We start from the raw sequence: 23,223 nt of genomic DNA, 5'->3' as shown, positions 1-23,223 counted from the left end.
TGTATTTAATTACTCCCACTTTCTCGGGGTGGGCCACTTTTTGTCGGTCTTTGATCATTGCTCATTTTTCACCTTGCGTATTTGTTTTGGAGCCGAATGGCACTGAAAGTCTAGCACGGGACATGCATTCTCAGGGGATCTCGTGGAATATGAAAGGAATAAGACGAACGAATGTGGCTCAGCCCAGCATTTCCCGCCCCTTCGGCCCGAGGTGAAACTCGTAATCATGTTCCGGGTGTGCCAGTATCGATATGCAAGCAACTATAGGTCACCATACTCAATCCTTGAAGGCGGGGAGGAACGGGTAACACTTTGGGAGAAAGGCCGCTGTTCTCCACGCGTTGTCCCTGTATGTAACATACCGTTCGCTATCGTTATTATTCGAAGTCGGCGCGTTCCAAACGTCACGTGATGCACGTGAAAACTGTTTTGGGTAGGCTGGAATTTCGAAGAAAGGAAAGGACTGGTCATCGCGCGAGAGCTCGTGACGAATCACAGCGAAGCAAAGCACTTATCGCGCGATACGGAATAACGAACGATAACATAACGTAACGGCAACGTAACGATAGCGAACGGTAAGTTAAGTTCAGTATCGGGCCCGGCTCCGATATGGAATTTTCACGTAGCGATCGTTATCGTTATATTTACAGTTCTCGCGCTCCAAAGCCGCTTTAGTTGGCTGGCGCAAGAGTTCGTGACTATTCACGAGCCGCTCGCGTGGCTCACCAGCACCAGCTCGCTCACCACCACCAGCTCACCATCACCAGCTCGCGTGGCCATGTCACGTCGAGACTGGGAGGTACCCGGGTTCGAATCCCGGTGCCGGCTGTGCTGTCTGGGGTCTTTCCTGGGTTTTCCTCAGACGCTCGGTCCAGGACGCACATTCCCCCAGGACGTCAGTCGTGACGTTGCCCACCTATGTGAGGCCGACAACGGCGAGCCCTTTCACCAACACCACCACCACCACCACGTGCCGAAGTGATGCCTTTAACGAGCGTTACGGGAGTTGAAGACTGGGGCCCAGGCCTCCTATTACTGTCGGGTACCAACATCGCCTGCTCTCACATTGTTTACCACCTATTTACACAAGCGTCAAGTATAACCTGCCTTCCAGATCGCGCTGCTCTAAACAAGAAATAGAGGCACCCTTATTCTTCCTAAAACCTTCTGTGTCAGCGCACGCTGTCCAGTACCAGTCGGATAACCCTGAAGTAAGTCATTGCGGCCTGTCCCATCTTCCAGGTAGCGAAACAATGTAAATCATCACTCTGGTGTTTCGTATCGTTATTGATACGAGGGAATATGCAAAGAAGTTTCTGAGAGAAATTAATGCTTTTCACTGGCGGCTTTCTCCGAAAAAGAAAAACAGGGGTGTCTCTCCGGTGGAAAGGCTCGTGAGGTATGGGGCGTAGAATTTACTTTGGTGACTTTGCGTTCAATTGAGCTAATTTTACTTTATTAACTGAATAATATAAAAATAATTAATTTTAGTAAGTTAATAAAATTTTACCCTACAACAAATCGTGTCGCCGTAACATTACATAACATACCCTACATACATTATATTACATTAGATTGCTTTGTTTTAGTTGAAATTTTAAAACATTACAAACATTTCTTAAGTGTCAGCCACATAAACGGCCGGAAAGACGTAAATTCTACCTCAAATTTATACGTTAAAATACCTAAAAAAACAGGTCTGCTACCATATTTTACACACACTGCCGAAAGCAAAAAATATAGCCTCGCTCGTTACCGCATCTCAGACAATCGTTGTCACGGCACCAGATAAGAACTTTGGCCGAGCAACAGCCAACAGCGCTCATGGAAAGCTATAGCAAAGAACACGCGACGATTACGCCTGTCGAACACAAACATACACGAGTCTCGTACAAACACGGCGGAGTGTATCTTCATGTAGCTAACGAGTGCTGGCATGGAAGTTAATGAGACACACCGTGCCGTCACGATCGCACAAAAGCAAGCGGGAGACACTCGAGGCTAGCAACAAGAATCTCGGAATAATCGATCGTGAGCGTTACGTTGACGATTCACACTGCAGCCATTATTTCTGCGCCGCCTCGGGACATAGTCTGACAGCTGCTGACCCTCCATGTATCTGTGCGTTAGAGCCACATTCATCAGAAGAGCTAAAGAGTGGAACTGGAAATGCGCTAATAGCGAGCTTGTGTCTTCATACTGCGACTAATTGGTGTCGCTGCTGCTTTGTTCGTTTTCTCAGCGTCTGTCTGCGCGGAGCAGCAACCTCGAGGGAAACTACGGCAATATTTTTATACATCTGGCCCGCTTTGATTGAACTTTGTGAAGGCAAAGCGACACCGTCCAAAGAGGGATGATGATGACGGTGGTGGAAAAAAAAGTATGGATATGGTTAGATCTAGTAGAGAGAGAGCATGAGAGAGAGAGAGAAAAAAAAGAAGAAGAAAAAAAGAGTGACTTCGGTGCTAGTTCTTGTTCTTTCTATATGTTGTATGATTTTGGGAATTTTACATGCTACTACGGTTTCAATAGGCGTATGTGCAAAAAGCGAGTTCCTGTCTGATGCATGAGCGACCATTATTCCGGCGGTCTTCCATTGTAGCATTTGTGTGAGCACTGGTTATTCAATTACAAAATTAATGTTACATCGGAATGCCCTTAAGCAATGGGGGTATCCTTATCTTGACATCACAAGGTTTCCGTTCCCGTTCATTTTTACCAATGCGGACGGTGTGAAAGATCGAAAGTGTCAACATCGTAACACGTGGCCGGCTAACAACATCAACATAAAGCGGAGAGCCTAAGAATACAACGTTCACGAGCGACTTATAGACTATTCAGTGGACCAAATCGATTCCGTCTGCCTCTCAAGCATATTCACAATGTGACACCCCGCGAAAACTCCGAACTATAAGGGTATGTGAGCCCTCCAAATTAAGAGCTCGAAAGATCCGGGTAACCTGCCAGTCGTGGAGTTGAGGGAGCTGTAGTCGAGTGTTCGAATACGGTCGTGGGTTTATTAACAGCATCAGAAAAAAAAAAAAAAAAAGGAATCAGAGCGGAAAACATAAATTAGTCGGAAGACATTCCACGACATCAATAACCCCAAGTAACCAATTAAGACAAGCAAGGCCCACATGTGCTCCGTACAATTCATTGAAGTTTTTCACTGTGATGCCTACGTCACGCCAAGAGGTCTCACTAGAGGTTTGCGAATGAAATTTCCCGGTGGCCTTTATATTCTTATTCAAAAACTTTTTTCAGTACCGTTTGCCACGGCAGTGCCGGTTTACCATAGAAGGTCACGAAATGAAACTTTTGTTTGATTCCCTGGTTGAATCGCAGATTGTCGTTGACAAATTGAACTTCTGTGTGCAATAACGGAATAAGTCAAAATACACCGAAACGAAAACTTCATCGGAACATCAGGAGAGTTCAAGTCTTTCTTGGCTAACGCAAATGAAAAATCTACAGCATACGTGCAAGTATCTCACATTACATATGTATAACAACAACAAAAACAACAACTTCATTTTAATAGTGGTGATCGGGGTGTTTGATCACCATAGGTGATAGGGCTCTACCCCGTTGCTCGCGGTACTCACAGTGAGGGCGGAAGTCCTACATAGTCCAGAAATGTTAGTAGTGCACACGTGTGTGTGCTACTAGAATCGCCTAACAACAAGTGCGCATGATTTTTCCGTAGAAGAACGTTTCTCGCGAGTCAAACCTTGACGACAAAACAATGGTCATGCTGGGTAAGATCAAGTCACCAAAGTATAATGGACCAACGGAGATCTGGTTCATTGTGCAGCTTCATGAGCGGTTTTCAAACTAACCTCCTTAGCAACCCCCGTAGTTTGACGGTGGTTATCATGAGTGTGAGTGTCTTCCCACTTACAGGACGCAGTAGTTCGTTTAACACGAACATGTGTGAGGTAGGAAGAATGTGTGTCTGCAGTGGAAGTGCACTCTTAGAAATGAACTTCACCCCATAGCACGCTCCTAGCCAACCATAAACTCGAATGATATCGTTATCTTCCCTGATTTGCTGAAAACGGGAGGCGTACGCCTTTTTTGTGACACTTATGAACAGCATAAGTGTCAAAAAATAGGCTCCGCCCCACGTTTTCAACAAATCAGGGGCGAGAACGTTGTCATTCGGAATGACGGTTGGCTAGGAGCGTGCTATGTGGTGAAACTCATTTTTAAGGGTGTGGTAGTTTATTTCCGCATTGTAACAGCAACCACTGAAGATTTGCAGCTATACTGGGACTGTGTAGGTGTGTAGACAATATAAATGTCCGTTCCATTGACACGCAATGCATTTCCCGTTTCTGATTCTCCTGTAGCAGGTCAATAAATTGCGATACAGTCTTGATTTTTCTTCAGCCGCTGCATACTGGTACCGGGATGCCATCGCAACAAGAACACGAAAAAGAGTACAAGTCCGGTTATCCGTTTATTGCATGCACAGCTTTTTTTTTCATTTCTCCGGGACGCATGCTCGGAGATAAACCGGTCACATTCTCCGAACCAGACCATAGTCGATTGTGTTCTGCATAGCTATACTGCAGTCGAGCAGCCATCACATTATCGATATGAATGGTATGCTGATGCATGTGAGCAGTATAATACAGGCGTGATGTACACCAGCTACTTTGAGTTGAGTTTCAGTTTGAATATATGTAAAATAGAGAAGAAACGTCTGCTACTTTACAATGTATGTCGACGTGTTCTTCCCCATGTGAAAACTTCTGTATATATGTGGGGAAACAAGTCCTCTGAAATCGTAATGCTGCCATTCATGACGTTGCGCACGCGAGAAGACAACGAGGGAGTCATGGAGAAAAAGCAAAAAGCGAAGCACGAAACATGGTTGTGAGAAAATTTGAATTTTTCGAATATCGAAGCGAATACATTCGATTTGAATTCCGAATCGAGTTGGAATTCGAGAAACCTAATGTAATCGAGTAGCTCCGAGGCTGCACTCGTAAGCCCCAAACCGCCACTAAAGCGTCTATAAAAGAAAGTGAGTGCTGGCCTCTTCGTCCAGAGCAGGGGTCTCAAACACGCGACCCGCGGGCCACATGTGGTGGCCACACAAAGCTACTCGCTATTGAATTCGCGGATTCTACGGTCCGCGGGCCACCAAAGAGAACGAAGCTACCCTCTCAAAAAATTTAATGAAGAATTAGGAATAAACCAATGCCTGTCCTCTGCCTCTGTCCATGTTATGCATGCACCAGCTCCGGTGGCGCAGCGGTAACGCGTGCGCTTGGAGACTGGGAGGTCCGCGGTTCGAATCCGCGGGCCGGCTGTGCCGTCTGGGTTTTTTCCTGGGTTTCCCTCAGATGTGTAATAGTCGTATGCCGGCACAGTTCCCCTGATGTCGGCCCATGGACGCAGCTATCCTCCCCCCGAGCGGATTCCGCTCGGTCTTCCACTTCACCCTTTCCTCTCCTCCTCTCCACTACCTCTCCCTCCCCGAGAAACATGCCGCCTAACAGGCAGACCTCTCGGGTTCCTCCCAACGACACTCCTCCTCCTCCTCCTCCCCTCCATGTTATGCACAATACACCACATGTGAGCACTTCTTGTAGCTCATGCATCTAACAAAGTTACGGACAAGGCAACCTGGTATTCGCGTGCAATTCGGTAAACTAGCACCGTAGCTAATGTGGGGGTTAAGAAGGGTTCATCTTAACTCTCACACCAAGTCAAATAGTGACACATTAAAAACAACAGAACCGTTATTAGTACAAAGGCCACTTCATCTTAATTTTTTAGGAGTCATATTAAAGTAGCAAACCCGAAGCAATAACCAATTGTCAATATTGTTAGCTAGCTGTTTCTTTCTATTTTTTTTCCATTTATTTTTCCAACTTGGAACCGTGAGCAAAGGCAACATTATCGCGTGTACAACAACAACAACAACTTTATTTTTGACCTTGGAGAGTGGGAAGTTTCATCGCCACAGGCGATACTCTACCCCATTGCTGATGGGAACGGGGGGAATAAAATAACGAGCCCCTTTACAATAACGATCGAAGGTTATAATATAGCGTGTAAATTTTGAGCGCTCCTGAGCATTCTAGTATTCCTTTGTGAAGGACTACGCATTTTTCTGGAATCATCGTTCATATTTTCAGTACCTGATTTGAAGGGCAGCTTAGTATTTATTTCTCTTGGTGTGCCAAATGGAGTTTTTCAATAATGAAATCTGGACACACCGTCCCGCTCCACAATAACTACGCCGCTCATGTTTTTGTGTACATTTTTGTGATATGATATATCAAGGTATTTACGTTAATTAGCGCCATTTCTTTTCTGTGCGGCCCTCCATGATGTCGTCTAGGGTCAATGCGGCCCTCGACTCCATTTGAGTTTGAGGCCCCTGCTAGAGGTTCGGTTTGGTTACATAACTATTCGCTTCCTGTTTGCTTCGGGTATTAAACTATCGGCTCCGTATTCGCTCAGGTTTTATATTACAAATTTGCGTGGTGATAATTATATAATGAGGGGGGAAAAGCCATTAAAGAAACAAGTAAATAACACTAGACGTGTTTGAAATTCAAAATTACAGATAAAGATGGCTTCTATGGCTGCACGCAGAGAAACAGATACTCATGGAACGATGCGACAGCACTAGAGGACACGTGTTTCGCCGTGCTTGCGGCTCGTCAGCTCTGGGTAGCTGCGCATCGTTCGGAATTGGCAAACCAGGGGTCGCTCAGCGAGCGATATACACCTGGGAGGTTGACTGAGCACTCCTCAATGCCACAGTGCAAGCCAGTCAATTATAACGAGGGAAAAAAGCCATTAAAGAAACAAGTAAATGACACTAGACGTGTTTGAAATTCAAAATTACAGATTAAGATGGCTTCTATGGCTGCACGGAGAGAAACAGATACTCATATACCAGCTACCCAGAGCTGACGAGCCGCAAACACGGCGAAACACGTGTCCTCAGGTGCTGTCGCATCGTTCCATGAGTATCTATACCGGGTGTTTCAGTTAAATCCCCGGGCTAAATAATTCGCGAACGGGTGCACCAATCCACGAACTTTCTTTTTTACAAGTATCCGATACCACCACGTTAAAAAGGGCAAGGGGTCGACGTTTCGACAGTGCCACTGTCGAAACGTCTACCCCATGCCCTTTTTAACGTCTCCCTATGTAATAAACTAGTGTTTGTAACTTCCCTAAAATCTGTTTCCGCGTCTTTTTTTGAACTTCTGTAAAATTTCGTGGCCGTTTGAGAATCCTCTTACCTCATCCTATATATATATATATATATATATATATAGTATAATTATCCGGCTTATAATTGCTGTTCGCACAGTCCTAAATATCTGTGGTGTTTGTCGTTTGGTTATCCAAACAAACATCAGCCAGCAAATAGCAAATACGTACAGGCATAGCGACATGAAGACTTCAGCGCGATGAACTATTATGGAACGGAAGAAACGTCCAAAGGAACGGATTTGCGAGCGGAACGTCGCGGAAAAATATTGTTAGTGGGAGATTTCGTCGCGAACTGTGGCGACATCTGTCCAGAAAGCGAGCCAACTCAGGGAAAACCTCGGACAGCACAGTCAGTTGCGGGATTCTATCCCGTCACAATGGGCAGTCTTTGACGTGATCCTGGGGTCACCACCAACCAACCAGATTCCACTCGGCCAACTTTCGTGTAGTTGGCAACGGTAACCGACTTCTTCTTTTTTCTTTTTTTGTCAAGACTTTCTACATGTTGATATCATATTCATATCCTATAGGATATGAATATGATATGTTTCTTGACATTGATAATTATTTGGACTTACTCCTTCCTCGTAGAATAACATATGTGGGTTTGCTTATTCTCTTGAGCGATTATCACTTCACACAAACGTATCATATTCATATAATATATCCGGCAATTTTTCAGAAGCACGTCATTGTACAATGTTGTGCTCGTGCAAGTCCATGACAGCCACAATATAAATGCTATGACGTACAAAATTAAGGTACATAAGAACTATTGAAAGCTAGAGGCGCTTTTGTTTCGCTGATTAATGTCACCAAAGAGCAAAAATGTGGAAAAGTGTATATCAAGGACGGGTTTCAAGTGGGAAAGCTAGTAGTCACCTTGGTAGGTTTGATGACGAGTAAAACGGATGTAATGCGGAATTAAAAATAAATAAATAAAAGAAACGCGGTAAGTAGCACAGCGTACATTTTTGTGCGTAGCTAAATACCGACAAACTTTACGAACTACAACATTTCCCTACCGTGCGGTCCCGTTAGTTCCAACAAGTGCCAACGTTGTGTCACGGTCTTCACGGGCCCCGCCATTAAGTGGCGTTGTTCGAAACAGCTGCCTTTCTTGAGCTACATTTTATTTGGTTGCTTCTACAAACTTTTTCTGCTTCTGACTTTGTTTGGTGTCGCCCGCCAACTTAAGACTCGTCGGTGTTCGCAGGCAGCAGCTCGGCCGAGTGCTTCCTTCCTAAGGAACCTTTTGTACGGGTTCCGGGAGGAGACGGCGCAGATAGGTTCTCCGCTAGAACTCGCGTTGTTTCCCTCACGTCTTCTTCTTTTCATTTGAGGATGTGTCATGGACGTCGTGTGACAAAGGCAGGAAACTGGATCAAAGGAAGTGCGATTCTCCCAAAGGCGGTGGTAGAAGTTGCGCCCCCCTCTCCCCATGCACCGCGGGAAAAACCGAGAACTGAAACGGAAGACAGGTACACAGAAATACGACAAACGGGCAACTGCGTAAGAGAGACATTTAATTTAATAGAAACGAAGTCACGTGGCGTTTCTCCGGTCTCTGTGTCAACTCCTCTTCTCTATGTATACAAAAGAGGGACGCAAAGTGGATGCAGAACAATTTTTCGGGAGAAAGTACACTGAAGAATATCTTTGTGCGCGAAGAAATTGCAGAGAGCGTGTCCCGGTTATTAAAATGGTTTCTGCGAGTTGTGCATTTGCAGCGAAGGCGCATTCTTTCACTGACTTTATGCGACATTTTTGCTTTTTTATACGATAAACAGCAATGAGACCGAAGAGTGTGAATCCTGTGGCTGTATGAATCCTTACAGATAGACTTTTCGGTGAAGCCTTAATGCTCTTGTAAAAAATAAGGACGCACATCAGGAATCTTTAGTAAAAACACTCGCGAATCAAAGAGGGCATGTAGACATGCGGTGCAGTAATCGGGACAGCGGTTCCATTCTACTGACGTTCGTAAGAAGACGCAAAAATGTGTTTGATGTACATGGTGGGAGGGCATCCATTTTGATTATGACCAACACGAGATGGGATGTATGACGGTAGAGATATGATGGAGTCGTGGAGCGGCTAATTGGTGGTCGTACATTTTATGGAGAAAAACTGAAGGGAAAACTTTTTGGAAGAACTGATTTCGCGGTTAACGATAAATTACTTTTGCGCACGTTTTTTTCCCGCGTAATTGACCTTTCCAAAAATTAAATTTGTCCCCTTTGATGCTCTCATGGGGATCTCATAAAGATAATAATAACATATAATAAATAATATCATAGAGCAATACTTTGAGCTGATTTGTTATTGAACTTTAAGATGCATATATATGCATAAATATGCAGACATATCATGCACGTGAACTGACTTCTCAAGAATGCTTCTCACACCAACTCCTGTGAAATAGACTGTTTTTCAGTAGACGTTTCGTAATTTAACAACAGCATGAACAACAACAACACACACACACACATAAATGGGATGATGATGTGGTGGGTCATTCTCTCATTCTCATTCATGGCGGTACACTGCCCCATTGCGCCTATGGAAGGGATGAGAGAGTGATGATGGTGGAAAGGTGTCCTGTTAGAGTTCGCCCATTAGTTCAGTGCTGGAGAGGAACTCAGCAATAGCTCCTAGGCCTTGCATCAGATGTGAGGGGTCCGACCATGGCCCGAGAATTTTGGCTAAGCCGAACTGGCGTTGATCGACGCTTTGGAGAGCAGTTCCGATGAGGGCGCGCTCGCGATCGTACTGTCCGCAGACCAGGAGGACGTGATGGAGGTCACCGCGCACACCACACGTGGAACAGAGGCTGGACGCGCCGACACCGAGGAGGTGTTTGAAAGCCGGTGTAAAAGCCACATTAAGTCTCATGCAGTGGAAGACTGTGGTAAAGGAACGCGGCATTCGGCGGGGGAGAGTAAGGGACAATGTGGTGTCAACGGAGTAAAGCAGAGAGTGGGTGGTGATGTCACGTTTCCATTGAGACTGCATCATGGGGCCAGTGAGGCTTGAGACGAGGTAACGGCGATACCCCTGAGACAAGATGATAGGGACACGCCAGGTGTACTGGTGCGCGCCTGCGGCTGTTCGATCTGCGTCCTCGCTTCCGCTGATGCCCACATGACCCGGGATCCACTGGAAGACGATAGAGTGGCCCTGTGCGCTTGTTTTCTTGTATACTTGTAGAATTTCAATGACCACAGGACTGAGGAAGCCGCGAAGTCCCATAGTTGCCACACACTGCAGCGCAGATCTGGAATCCGTAAAAACGACCCAGGAGCGAAACGAGGCTGTCAGTAATTTTCCGCAAGGCGAAAAGAATAGCCTAAAGCTCAGCGCATGCTGAGATGCATGAACAACAAATGTATGACGATGATTCGTAAAATGAGCAAACAGCAACAAACGAATATCTTGTATTGTTACTACCTGTATCAAGGCTTCACAACAAACGTGTAGATTGAACTGGTCTGGAAACTGGACGTGAAACTTTAATTTCGTCGAAAGAAGCGCACGCGTGGCGGGAAAAGTGTCACGCTAAGCAATTACATGACGGAAGTGTTCGTCCATCAAACCAATGAGAAATACAACGGAGACGTTACATCGTTACAAATAAATCGCCGAAAACAGTAGCGCCACAGCATGCAACACTGCTCGTTCGCGAGACCATGCGCTCAAATGCCGAAACGCATCGTGCTCGGTCGACCCGTTCCAATTCGCTGAAGCCGTTCACACACTCACGCTCCCACAGAAAGCACTGCTCACTAAGGCACTCGTTACATGAGTTTAATGGGCCAGGGAAACACTAATAGGGCTGACGCAAGGCCTGACATTAGCCAGAAACTTAATTTTCCGCTAATTGCCGACCAAATTAAAGCCTGCCTTGCCGGTCGTGTTTCCTTTTCACATCTGGATGGCGGCCAAAGGAAGCGTCTTCCCAACACGGCGAAACACAATAGACTCCTCTCTGATTGAGACGCAAATAACACACGAAACCTCTTCTTCCCAATCGAAGAGAGTCACTCGGCGCCACGAACGAATTCGATCGGAGGGTTTCTTTCTTCTCTTGACTTAATCAGAGCTGTCGATACGTAGCCCTATAGCCCTACCTAAGGAAGCAGCTGAGCCGATGATTCAGCGCAGCTCCTTGCCAACGCGATTCAATGGGATCCCTCCACGCGACATGTCCTGTGTCGCGCATGTAACAGCTGCTGTCCGGACCGTATATTCAAGGGTGCCATAGGCAGCAAACGGCCGCTGGAACGCTGGTTGCGGTTGAGTTGAGATGCGCTGACAGCGAATGGCTGCCGGCAAGACCGAACAGTGAAATACGGGTCATAACGTGTTTATGAAGCTGGAGGTCGGCAAATCTGCACTGTGACGTGCGCCGAATCAACGAAGTGCAGATGTGAAGCTTATGTTGTTAGAGGACGATGTGGACGCTGCAGCGGCAGGAAGTCGAAATATGCAATGCGAATTGATTAGCCGTCAACACTGCTGACGTGATCACTAATAACAATAACGAGAACACATTGTTATTGTCACTGATACCATGCGTGTCATCTGACGCATAGTGTGAACGTTTGGAAAGCCGCGCAGCTCATGCTGCGACCCAAAAGTCAAGTCCATCCTCTTGTCGTTTTGCGAACATACGTTCACAAAATCTTTGCTTTTTGACGTAACTGCGGGTGTCACAAATGGCGCAGGCAGGTTAGTCATGCATGCTTGTACATATATGTTTCATGGATTAACAATGTAGGATAAGTACTAAAGCTTGATTGACAGACAGGATTGTAAGTTAATGTAGTGTGCTTCGACAATGTTAATGGCTCGTGACTTTCAGTGTTAATTCATTGCAAACAACAGGAAAAGAGACTTTCTTCGGTTGTTTGCTACGAGCTTTAGGCTTATTCACAAAATTAATACAACAAGGTTAGTCCGGTGACGTCTTAGACAAGGCTTTTAGCATGGAGTGCTCATTGACATTGTCGCACGTGCTTGTCTTATGTCTGATTATTTTCACTAAAGCGAAAACATTTCCCTTGCAGACGTTCCCCAACACACATCATCGGCCCACCATGGAAAGAAAATGGTAAGCAGTTAAATATACTGACAAGTAATATAAATTACCTCGTCTCTAAACAATGGGCCTCGACACTTTGCGCGGAAGACACGCAGGAGCTGTCAGCGGTACGTCCGCAATTGACTCCACGCTTTACGGGTGTGCGGGTCCTGTAAGGGATAGCATGGTCTCTCCTCTGTCAGTCAAGCACAGGCTTTCAACAAAGGTTTCCGAAAGGAGTTACCCTTAGTGGAAATATTCACATAATTTCTACATGACATGTTGCACATATCGCCTCTAGGACATTTCGGTACAAGACGTTTCGGAAGAGGGCGTTCTGGTACGGACATCTCGGCACACGGACGTTTCGGTACACGGACGTTTCGGTACACGGACATTTCGGTGCACGGACATCTTGATACCTGGACATTTCGGTGCACGGACATTTCGGTGCACGGACATCTTGATACATGGACGTCTCGGTACACGGGAATCTCGGTTCAAGAATTGTCGCGTAGGTAAAACGTTTGCACTTCAGTTCGTCGCCATTAGAAGTTCCAACTTTCGTGATGAATTAAGGGAATGCCCAGCTGGAAAAGGGGATATACATTGGAATTTTTTCGACAATGTAGATTCGAGGCTGAGGCAGCGGACCTATAGAAAGTAGAAACACCCAATTTCCAAAGACTATTAAATCGGATATAATGTTGTCTCTGCTCAATTTTCGTGTCGATCGGGATCGCCGCTTGGGTTCAGGCAAGCTTTCAAGTAAATGAACGTTATATTTCTGACGCTAGGAGCACGACTTTTTTTTTTCTTTTTCGGGCTTAGGAGCGCAGCCTCCGAACTATTCCAATAGATTCGGTTTCGAAGAGCAATCGCTTCGATTCGAAATTCCTATATAACAGCTGCACAGCTATGCAACCTATGCACAGCTGGTGCATGGAAGGACGTTCCACTCCTCGAAAGTTTTGCAAAAATAAAAAAATAAAAAAATAATAAAAAGACAATGAAGAGGAGGAATTCGAATCGAATGCACAAATATTTGCTTGTTCAGTATTCGAAACATCCTAATATTCGCACAGCCATATTTAGCACAGTTACTGCAACATGTGCAGTGTGTTTCTAACGGACGACAAGACTTCGAGAAAATTAGCCGCATTAGCTCATAAATGTCACATAATTGATTGAGTAGTCCATTTGTTCACTTCCTCCGGGGAAACGGCCTGCCAAAAATAAATTTCGGAGCAGAGACTTCTTGTTCTCCGCGTAAAGGGGGGGGGGGGATATGTTTATTAAGAAAATAAAAAGGCAAGCAGAAAGGAAAGGTCAGCCAGACAGAAGAAGTCGACTTGCTATTCCTTGTAGAAAAAAGAAGAAGAAAAGGAGAAAGAAAAAAGAGACAAAAAAAGAAACAGAAACAGAAAAGGAAAAAGACGCAAGCGGCACATGGGCAGCAGGGGGGCATGAGTGCACGATCGCTCAGAGGCAGTCTAGGAGCTCAGAGTCACCCAGGAAGCATAATAGTGCTCTGGTAACAGCCCATTGCTTCTGCCCTACAGGGCCCAGTAGGGTGGCCAAAGAGAGGTCTCTGTGCCCCAGGGCAGATAGGCGGTGCGTGAGTACAGTCCGAGGAGCGGCATATCTTGGACAGCTCAAGAGTAAATGATGGGTGTCGGCGTCGGTGGAGCAGGAGGGGCACGCCGAAGAGGGACGCTGCTTGATCTTGAACAGGAACGATGGAGTACGGGCGACATTCAGGCAAAGACGATGGAGAGCTGACTCTTCCTGTCGAGACAGCCGTAGCGACAGAGTGAAGGCCATCTTCGGGTCAATGAGGTGGAGGAAGGTGTTGGCTGCGACAGTGTTTTCAATGAAAAGGCGGGTGTCGAAGGAAAAGCGCCGGCGGCTGTGTATGCGGCAGACGGAGGGTGATAACGAGATGACAGTGTTGCACTCGACTGCGCCATGAGCGCGCATCGCTGCTGCGTCGGCACGTGTGTTTCCCAGCAAGCCAATGTGGCTTGGCACCCACTGAAACCATGCGGAATGGCCGGAGGTGACGAGGAGGTTGTGCACAATCAGGATCAGTGAGCGGATGTCAGAAACAACTTGCGAGCGAGGCGAAGACAGTGCCTCCAGCGCCGACTTGCTGCCTGTGAGGACTGTCCAGCTTCCAGGTGGTCGAGAGGATACAAGCTTCAGTGCTTCGTGGATGGCTACAAGCTCCGCTTCGGTGGACGACGTTTCGTGGGGAAGCTTTAAGGCTTGTTCGATGTTTTCGGAAGGGAGGAACAGTGCTGCTGAGGAGACGCCCGCGGAGACCGAGCCGTCGGTGTATATTTGCAGTCGCTGGCTGTGTAGGACGACCAGGTGCTCCAGCACGAGGTAGCGCGGGGCAGGCGGGGGATGGTCGTTTTTGCTCGTGATGCCAGGGATATTTGTGTACACAGTGGGTGTGACCATCGACCACATTGGTGGGATGTAAGGCGAAGTAGACGCAGTTGATGGGACCGACACGTTCAGACGCCGGACAGCGGCACCGAATGCCGGCGCAGGGCAGTCATGGTCGATTTCCCGCAAGTGGTGGGCGGGATGACGAGTAAGGTATCGTGAGTAGGCGCGAAGGGTTTCCAGGTCGCTCCGCGTAAAGTATTTCCAGACTTGTACAAAATACTGCGCAAAAGTATTTAAAATAAGATACTAAATACTCTACGGAAAAAGTATTTAAAATAGAGTGCAAAATACTCAAAACTGAAAGTAATTTGAGTAGAGTACTAAATACTCTACGGAAAAAGTATTTAAAATAGAGTGCAAAATACTCAAAACTGAAAGTAATTTGAGTAGAGTACTAAATACTCTACGGAAAAAGTATTTAAAATAGAGTGCAAAATACTCAAAACTGAAAGTAATTTGAGTAGAGTACTAAATACTCTGAGAAGTATTTAAGATACTCTTTAAAGTACTTTAGTATTAGCTGTAAGTGAAATGCGTATTCTGAACGTGGACAAATGAAAGGAATAAACTTCATCAGCCATGCTGAAGCGTATCTTTCATTTGCAATGTCTTGGTGTCAATGTTTGGTGAACTTTGATGAAACCAAGTAAACTTTGTTGATATGTTCTGAACCAATTCGTAATCCGTCCTGTATGTCCGTTCGGGTCTTGCAAGCTGTGGCACGTGTTTATTGGTTTGGTGACCAAGGAAATAAATGCTGGGATTCTCTTGTACCTAATCCCCTGGTGATTCACCTGGCAATATGAATAGGAACGGCTTTCTGACGAAGTTGGCTATTGACAAGCAAGGTGGGACCAGCCTATTGTACAAGAGGATATGACAGATTCGCGAATTCCCGAAAAAAGAAAGAAGGAAAGGGGGTTAAATTCCAGTGAGCTGTAATCTCGGCACGGCGGGAAGTGTGCTGGATATGGCTTGACGAGGAAGGAAAGTATTTTGAGTACTGAATAGCAAATACCGAAAAAAGTATTTTAAATACATTAAAATTACTTGTCCCAAAAAGTATTGAGTAAAGTACCAAAATACCGGAAAAAGTATTTAAAATACTGTATTTTGAGTACGTACTCAAGATACGTACAAGTCTGAGTATTTCTTCATATGTATACGTTGGGTACGTTGGGTACGTTGTATTGGGTACGTTGTACGTAGAAATGAGCATAAGTGTCTTCGGCTCATGAAGTAACCTTGGTGTTTGTTACAAAAACACCTCGGAAAGATATACTGTAGACGTATTTTTGTTCGCGATGTATTAATTTTCACGAATCGCTCATTCAGTCATTTTCGCGAGTACAATTTTTCGCGATTTTCTAGAGGTCGCGAAAATTAATACATCGCGAATAAAAATACGTTTACAGTAATTTATTCCGCACAACTTTTAACCCTGGTTTATAAACTCGACGGGTCAACACATGCGCGCCGCGTCCCGCGCATGACTTGTAACTGAGATGCCCGTGTACCGGGATTGTACATGTACCAAGATTTTCATGTACCGAGATATCCATGTACCAAGATTTCCATGTACCGAAATGCCCGTGTACCGGGATGTCTGTACCAGGAAGTCCTGTACCGACACGCCTTGAACCGAAACGTCCGTGTACCCATTTATGTCTATCGTATAGACTTCCGTCACCTACATAATGTAGTGTATCTTTTCTCAGTGTTGTACGTATCGCCATTACAAGTAACGCCGTTACAGTAATCGATACTTTTTCGGTATCGGAGTGCGTATCGCGATACTTTCTTAAGTCGGTATCGGAAAAGTGTTTCCGTTACAAATTTATGGTAACGCGATCTCTGTATCGTTACCGATACCGATACTTTTTAGTGCCCCACCCTTTTCTCACCGTCTCACTCTTATTCATTGTCAATGGTCCGCCTATCGCTCGACAAGAAGCTTGTGGACACGCCTACGTGCTCCGTAACAGGAATTATGGAATTATACCAAACACGTGTTCACCGTTTTTCTTTGAAACTGAAGGAAATAATCACGCTGTGTTCAACAAAAGAGTTGAGGTCAACGAACAGAGGTCAATACTTTGACAATGCGCTCTGGATTCCACTTCTAAGCTGCCGTGTCGCACCGAGTCACGCTCACATATACTGTGGCATTGTTAACTTCGGATAGGATTCGTTGGTCATTGGACTCCATGGTATGTGTGGGCCTGACACTAACGTAAATATCACACTGGCCTCTCTCAGATGCCGGGGAGACCACGGCTTGCAAGGATGGCAGAAGACGATTTCAAGAACCAGCTATTGGTAAAAGTCAAGGATAACGTTTCCGAGCTACATATGAAATATGCTGTCTTTTCACGGCAAAACTGTTCACGTAAGCGTTATTTCTATTTTGCGTCATCTCCGTATTTAAAACTAAGGTATCGCCCAAAGTATCGCGGTACGTTTTTTTAGTAACGGTAGCGGTACTCCGTTACTTTAAAAAAGAAGTATCGATATCGGTATTTCGATGCTTTATACTCAAGTAACGGGTATCAGTAATGCGATACCATATTTCGGTAACGGGTACAACATTTCTACACCAACCTGTCTCGCTAAGCATCGAAAAGTGGTCCGATACAGCGGTCGAATACAGCGGTCCGATGACAGCAGATTGAAATAAAAGGTTGAGGCATGGAACTGCCGATATTTCGAACACAGAGTGTTCTTCTAAGAACACTCTCTCTGTTCGAAATCTCGACAGCTTTTGTTTCAATCTGTTTCATTTTGCAGTACGATATGCCGCAAACATTACAGCGGATGGCGATGTTTATAGTCCGAATGAACTACTAGGTACTTGAAACCGGCATCTTTAAGCGTATCTGGATACCTTTCGATGCATCACCGTCGCGGAACATTTTTCAGCGCCAGGCCGCCACCTGTGTACTCACGAGGCCTATACAGTCTCCGAATGTATTTGCCTTGCGCGCGCATCTTTTGTATTCCCCGCTTGAGACATTTAGCGCGCACGAAATACTTTATAGGCAGCTTTACCTTCAGTGTGTGCTCATTGTCTATATATTCAACAATGTGCGCGTTAAGCGCATTCAGGAGGGTAACAAAGCACGTACACCTTATGGTCCTATCCCTCGTCATCGTCAACATCATTGTTCTGTGGTAAGCATGTGTCCCTCGAATTTCTTCTGAACGAAACCCGATAGCACACATACGGAGGGTGAGCATCAGGTCGCTTAGTAGCCGCCGTCCGTTCAGAAGACTCTCGTTACAATCCATGGCTTGTATTGCGCGTGCACCAGTGTTTCGAATTTTTCAGAAATTCTGCCATTGAAAGCAGATTACGGAAGCAGGCCACCCTGAACGTATCAAGTCCCCTTGCATCGAAATTGTGAAAGTCCTTTCGTACTTGAAGATATTAGGGTTACCCCTGTTGATGTAAACTTCGAAGACTTACGCTAGGAATTGAAAGGAGCGCTCGCAAAGAGACAGGAGTGGTAATTGAGATCGGTTTTAAAAATAGCTTAACTGTAATACCGAGAAAACCGAACATTAGAAAAACCCGATGGCCTTGGTCGAATGACTCGACTTCCGCTGCTGGAGAACTGAAGAAAAACGATAATTTTTGCACTTGTGCGCGCTGTGGAGTTTGCAATAATCGTTTGAGGTGCCACCGAAAATCCGACCCCATAATTTCGACCTATTACTTGAAAGGCTAGCGACGATCTCGGACACATCGGGTAATGATCGCTGGGCATTTTAGCGATTCGACACACGCTTTTTATGCAGTGCAGTGCAGTGCAGTGTAGTGGAGGCTGGTGCTATTGAACGACGAATTCCGCTGGTCGTTTTCGTGCAGCGCAGTGTAGTGTGGTGGTGGTGGTGGTGGTGGTGATGGAACTGCTGTTGCTTATAGTCGGCTACGCTCAGGCGGGCGACGTCAAGACTGTTGCAGTATGTAGTAGAGGGAGTTTCAGCAGAGTGACGATCGTCTCCGTTTGAACCAGGAATGAACTTGGATAGTAGGGCCAGGTTTGGATCTCTTTCTTGTCATTTGCACGTTTTGGGACGTTTTGTTGCCCTGAAGTATGAGTGGACGAAGCTCAACTCTGCTGAACTGACTGAATATAACAGGAATACTTTCAAAGGATGAAGCGTCAGCTCTGCTTCAGCCCGTGACACCGAGCTCTGCTTGAAGATTTGGGCTTGGAGGAACCAATAGGGGTTCGATGGCGAACCAGAACGGACGGATAATATGTGCAAGAGGTGTACAAGTACGTCCACGTTCATGTTCTCAAACTCAAGAAATGTTTCTGCGGTTCGCAAATAAATCAACGTCGCACTCTTGCACAACACACCTGCGGAGGGCACGTAATTGAGAAGGAAATGTCCACAAACTTATACACATACTGTACACATACTATGACATTATTCGTGGTAAGCATAGACGATTGATGTTAGATTTCAAATTGGGCTCTTCTTCGAAGTTCTATCTTAGACAGCAGGTATTGCATTGATTCACGGACTACTTAGAAAACCTGAATATTGTAGGTACCCGAGAGGAGAGAACATTTAATTACATTGTGTTGGCACTGTCTGTATAGGATGAACATTCTGCAGCACTCAAGCTCAGAAATATTCGCCGAGCCCTCGGTACACCAACCACGTTGAACCATAAGTCTAAAAGCCCTGCAACGGAAGTGAAGGTCAAAATGCTGCTGCAGTTGCCATCAGTAACGTGTGACACGCAAGTAAAAAACAATTGCCAGCCAACAGCATATGTGAGGAAAGCGCGATTCACTGTAATACCCGATGAATGGGCTGACCTTTCCCCCGTTTTTTTTTTCCGTTTCGTCTAATAAATATCCCCCCCCCCCCCCCCCCCGATGGAAGCAATTCTCGCGCTGTTTGTCTCGGATTTAGAATGTTCGCAGATGAAGCTAATTTCGGAGAGATGTTCGTTACAAAAGTCGTGTTGCGCTGACAAATGAGCACGCGAGAATTGCCCGCGGCTATTACCATGCGTTATTTTGCGGGATATTGGAGGAGCTGCGCACGTTTCAATCAAACGCAGATTTAGCAGCACGTTCCGTTGTCACGTACTCATGTATCTGAGCGGAACTTCTCTGCGGTTGCAGAATAGAAAGGTAGAAGGATGCCAAACTATGACGCACCAACCAGCGTCATCGTCACATATCTTTTTTTGTATTACCTCATGGGAGTAAAAAGGGTGGAACTACGGCAGCAATGTAGTTCAGGTCGATTCCACGCCGTGCCATGCAAAGAGGTCCCGTCTGCTACGTGGACTTTGAATACCCTTTTATGTATCTGGAACCGAATACCGAACAGCCAAATTTTTAACAATTTTCGAGTTATCTGGAAACCCGACACATATATGATGGTCATTGGTGGTAAAGCGAATTGTTTTGGCCCAGTGGGTTTGAAATAACGGTTTATACGGAACTAACGGCGGCACTTTGCACGCTGTGCATGAACATAAAGGTCTTTCGTCTTTTTTTCTTTTCTTTTATTACCTTCGTAACCTGGCTGTTGCTTTCCGAAAAGGTCGTGCCCTGCAGGAATGCTCTGGATTTTATGGAGTCGCGAAATGAGAACAACAAAGATGGTAACTTAAAACTGTTATGACTACTAATGTCTAAGACATACATATGAATATATATATACATAAATTTATATATATATATAAGGATTAGGGATCAACGCCCGTTTTGGGTAGCATTCATGACATTGCATATATTATAAAAAATATACTAATCAGCTTCGGCCATGCGGGGTGTCAACCCTAACTGCAGAACTGATCGCTGACACATAGAGCATGTGAGCCAGACTTATGCCCGTTACACGAAAGAAGTAATTGATTACCGTTACCAATTACTCGACTCTAAATGCAACTGAGTAACGAGTAGAAAAGTAACGCGTTACTCTGCTCGTTACTCTGTATTCACGCAAATTATACCGGTCATTGTGTGCCTCAGGAAAGAAAGAAAAAAAGAATGTTCAACAGCGGAACAGCTGAAATAACACGAAAAACAAACGCGTAGGACAAGTAGTCTGACCGTCTACTGTATTTATCGCCCGGGAAGACGTTGACCCGATAGTGGAAGAACATTGCCGGGAACTTCCCCGTGACTCACTAAACCCCCAAAGCTTCAGGTACCACCACACTGGTGTAGGAAGGGATTAGCGAGAGAGACCCTGAAATTCCAGAACGTTATTACAATGACCTCCGCTTGCTATAGTAGAACGGCCCAACAAAGGCTGACGGCAGGAGGGGCTTGACTTGAGGCAGAACACCTGAAAGATAAGTTGATCTCTGCCGGAAACTTAATCAATTACTGAGTAATCGATTACTCCGAAAAGTAATTGATTACTCGAAAAATTCCGTTGACAGTAAAGTAACTGATTACTCGAAAAATTGCTCAAAAAAGTAATTGATTACAAGTAACGCAATTACTAGTAACGCGTTACGCACAAGACTGGTGTGAGCTTACTTCAGCCCCCTACAAAGGGCCAGCCCCCTCATGCTGGTCGAAATAAAAAGAAAATAGCCAGCTGGTTTTCTTTGTGTATTTGAAATAACAGACGTAAAACAATCATACTGACATCGTATTTAAGAACCGCCAATGGGTCGAAAATGTCTTTGCACTTGCTCTTGCCCGTGCTCTGTCTTTGTTCCACAGGCACTTCACTCTACGGCGACATGGTAGCACGGCGGCGGTCAGTGATACCACGATAACGCGCCTTTTAATTAAAAACCTCGAGCTCAGAATCGCACCGTTCCAATCCAACTTAATTAAAAACGCTAAAAAATTTAGCGCCGGGGAGCTAAGCTGAATCAATCCAACTACCACAAAGCAGAATAGAATAGCAAGTGTACTGGGGTAGCCATGCGCGATGACGCGAATGACGCGATGCGCGAATGACGATTGCGCGTTTCGACGACTCTTGTGATGTGGACACATCTGTAAATATCTGCTGGTGTTCGGAGTACTGAGCACCATGGAGCGTCGTTCGCTGCTTAGCGTGTATTCGCGCCTACTGACTGGTAATCAATGACCTATAGGCTAAGGAGCACGTTTGGTTGACTGTTATATTCCTGACGAGATTCTGCGAACAACCCGGTTGATAGTTCACCACCGGGACATGAGCTGCGTGCTGGGGCAGTCAACCCAAACCGACAATTCATGGTACGCCTGTTGCAACCACTACTAGTCTTGTCTTTCGTATCGCGCAAAATCTTTCAAAATCTTGAACTACAGTTGACGCCTCCCTGTCCACTTCAAGCGCTGTACCACGCAAACGGAAGTGTGCTTTAACCTGTCTGTTGTGCTTCATTCCCGCCCGTGGCCCCTGAACCGGTTCGTGACCCGAACCGTTTGGAAAAAACCGGTTCGAACCATCATAGTTGCCTTCGGAGCTGAACCGAATCTGAACCCTTATCGTCGAACCTAAACCCGAGGTGAACCGATAAACGTTTCGGTTCAACTCTCTGTTTGTACATATCCCTTCAGCAATAAAAGACACTTTCGAGAGACTCTTTTATCGATCAGCATATACTCTGGTCATTAACCAAGTTTTAAAATTTAGAACGGGCTTCATGGATAATATAGAAAACCAAAACCAAAACAAAAGAAGGTGAACATCCCCACCCCCTTGCACGCAGGTTTGTTTCAAATTCAACGCGTCGTTCAGTTAGCTGCATTTAGCTTTTACTGGTGACATTGGTGCGGTGAGGCTTTTCCAGGACTTGGGCCGTAAGTGTGCCCGTGAACGAAGCTCCCTGCTTAATCGGCTCGCGGCGAAAATACGAACTGTACTACGATGCGCTCCGCTAACGCCGCTTATGCAAAAGTACCTGGAAACGCTCCAAGAACTGCACCGTCGACTCCTCCACTAGCCGCCCGGTGCTGCTCGAAAGGAGTACACCCGAGACCAGTCAGTTGTAGGCTATGGTGTTGCAAGTTTCCTTTACTCTGTGCATCATAACCAGACCTGTCAACAAACACCCCACTCTTTCCGTCGCCCTAATTCCTCCACTGCTGAAGGTCCAAACGAGGTCGTCAGTGGATTTGATAATTTCTTTCACAGGCTGTACGCCTGTACCACAGTCAACAGTGCCCATGGAAGTGATTTTTTCAGTGGCATGCCGGTTCTCTCCGAGGTCGATCAAGCGTCCCTCGAAAGGCCGTTAACAATACTTGAGCTTGACAGCACTGTGCGCAGGGCAGCTTCGGGCACTAGTCCTGGCCCAGACGGTCTTCCTCCCGAATTTTGCGCGACATTCTGGCCTGTCATTCATCGTTTTTTCTTTCAAGTGTTGCAAGCATGTATAAGCGGCGATGCTTTCCCCGAATAGTTTGACCTGGAACATATCAGGCTGCTTTCGAAAAAGAACGGGGATCCTG

The 23,223-nt window shown here is 45.8% G+C and overlaps 1 protein-coding gene across 1 annotated transcript in view; it reads left to right on the top strand.

The window, feature by feature from the left end:
• Positions 1-23,223, top strand: part of LOC135383711 (uncharacterized) — an 89,218-nt gene that overhangs the window by 28,394 nt on the left and 37,601 nt on the right. The window contains exon 2 of the mRNA XM_064613061.1: positions 12,318-12,361. Coding sequence (XP_064469131.1) covers positions 12,318-12,361 — 44 coding nt within the window. The remainder of the gene's footprint in view (positions 1-12,317; positions 12,362-23,223) is intronic.

The sequence above is a fragment of the Ornithodoros turicata genome, chromosome 2 (assembly GCF_037126465.1).
Source record: "Ornithodoros turicata isolate Travis chromosome 2, ASM3712646v1, whole genome shotgun sequence".
Taxonomy (NCBI): domain Eukaryota; kingdom Metazoa; phylum Arthropoda; class Arachnida; order Ixodida; family Argasidae; genus Ornithodoros; species Ornithodoros turicata.
Note: the sequence above shows the minus strand (reverse complement) of the source record. Positions and strands in the feature narration are given on the sequence as shown.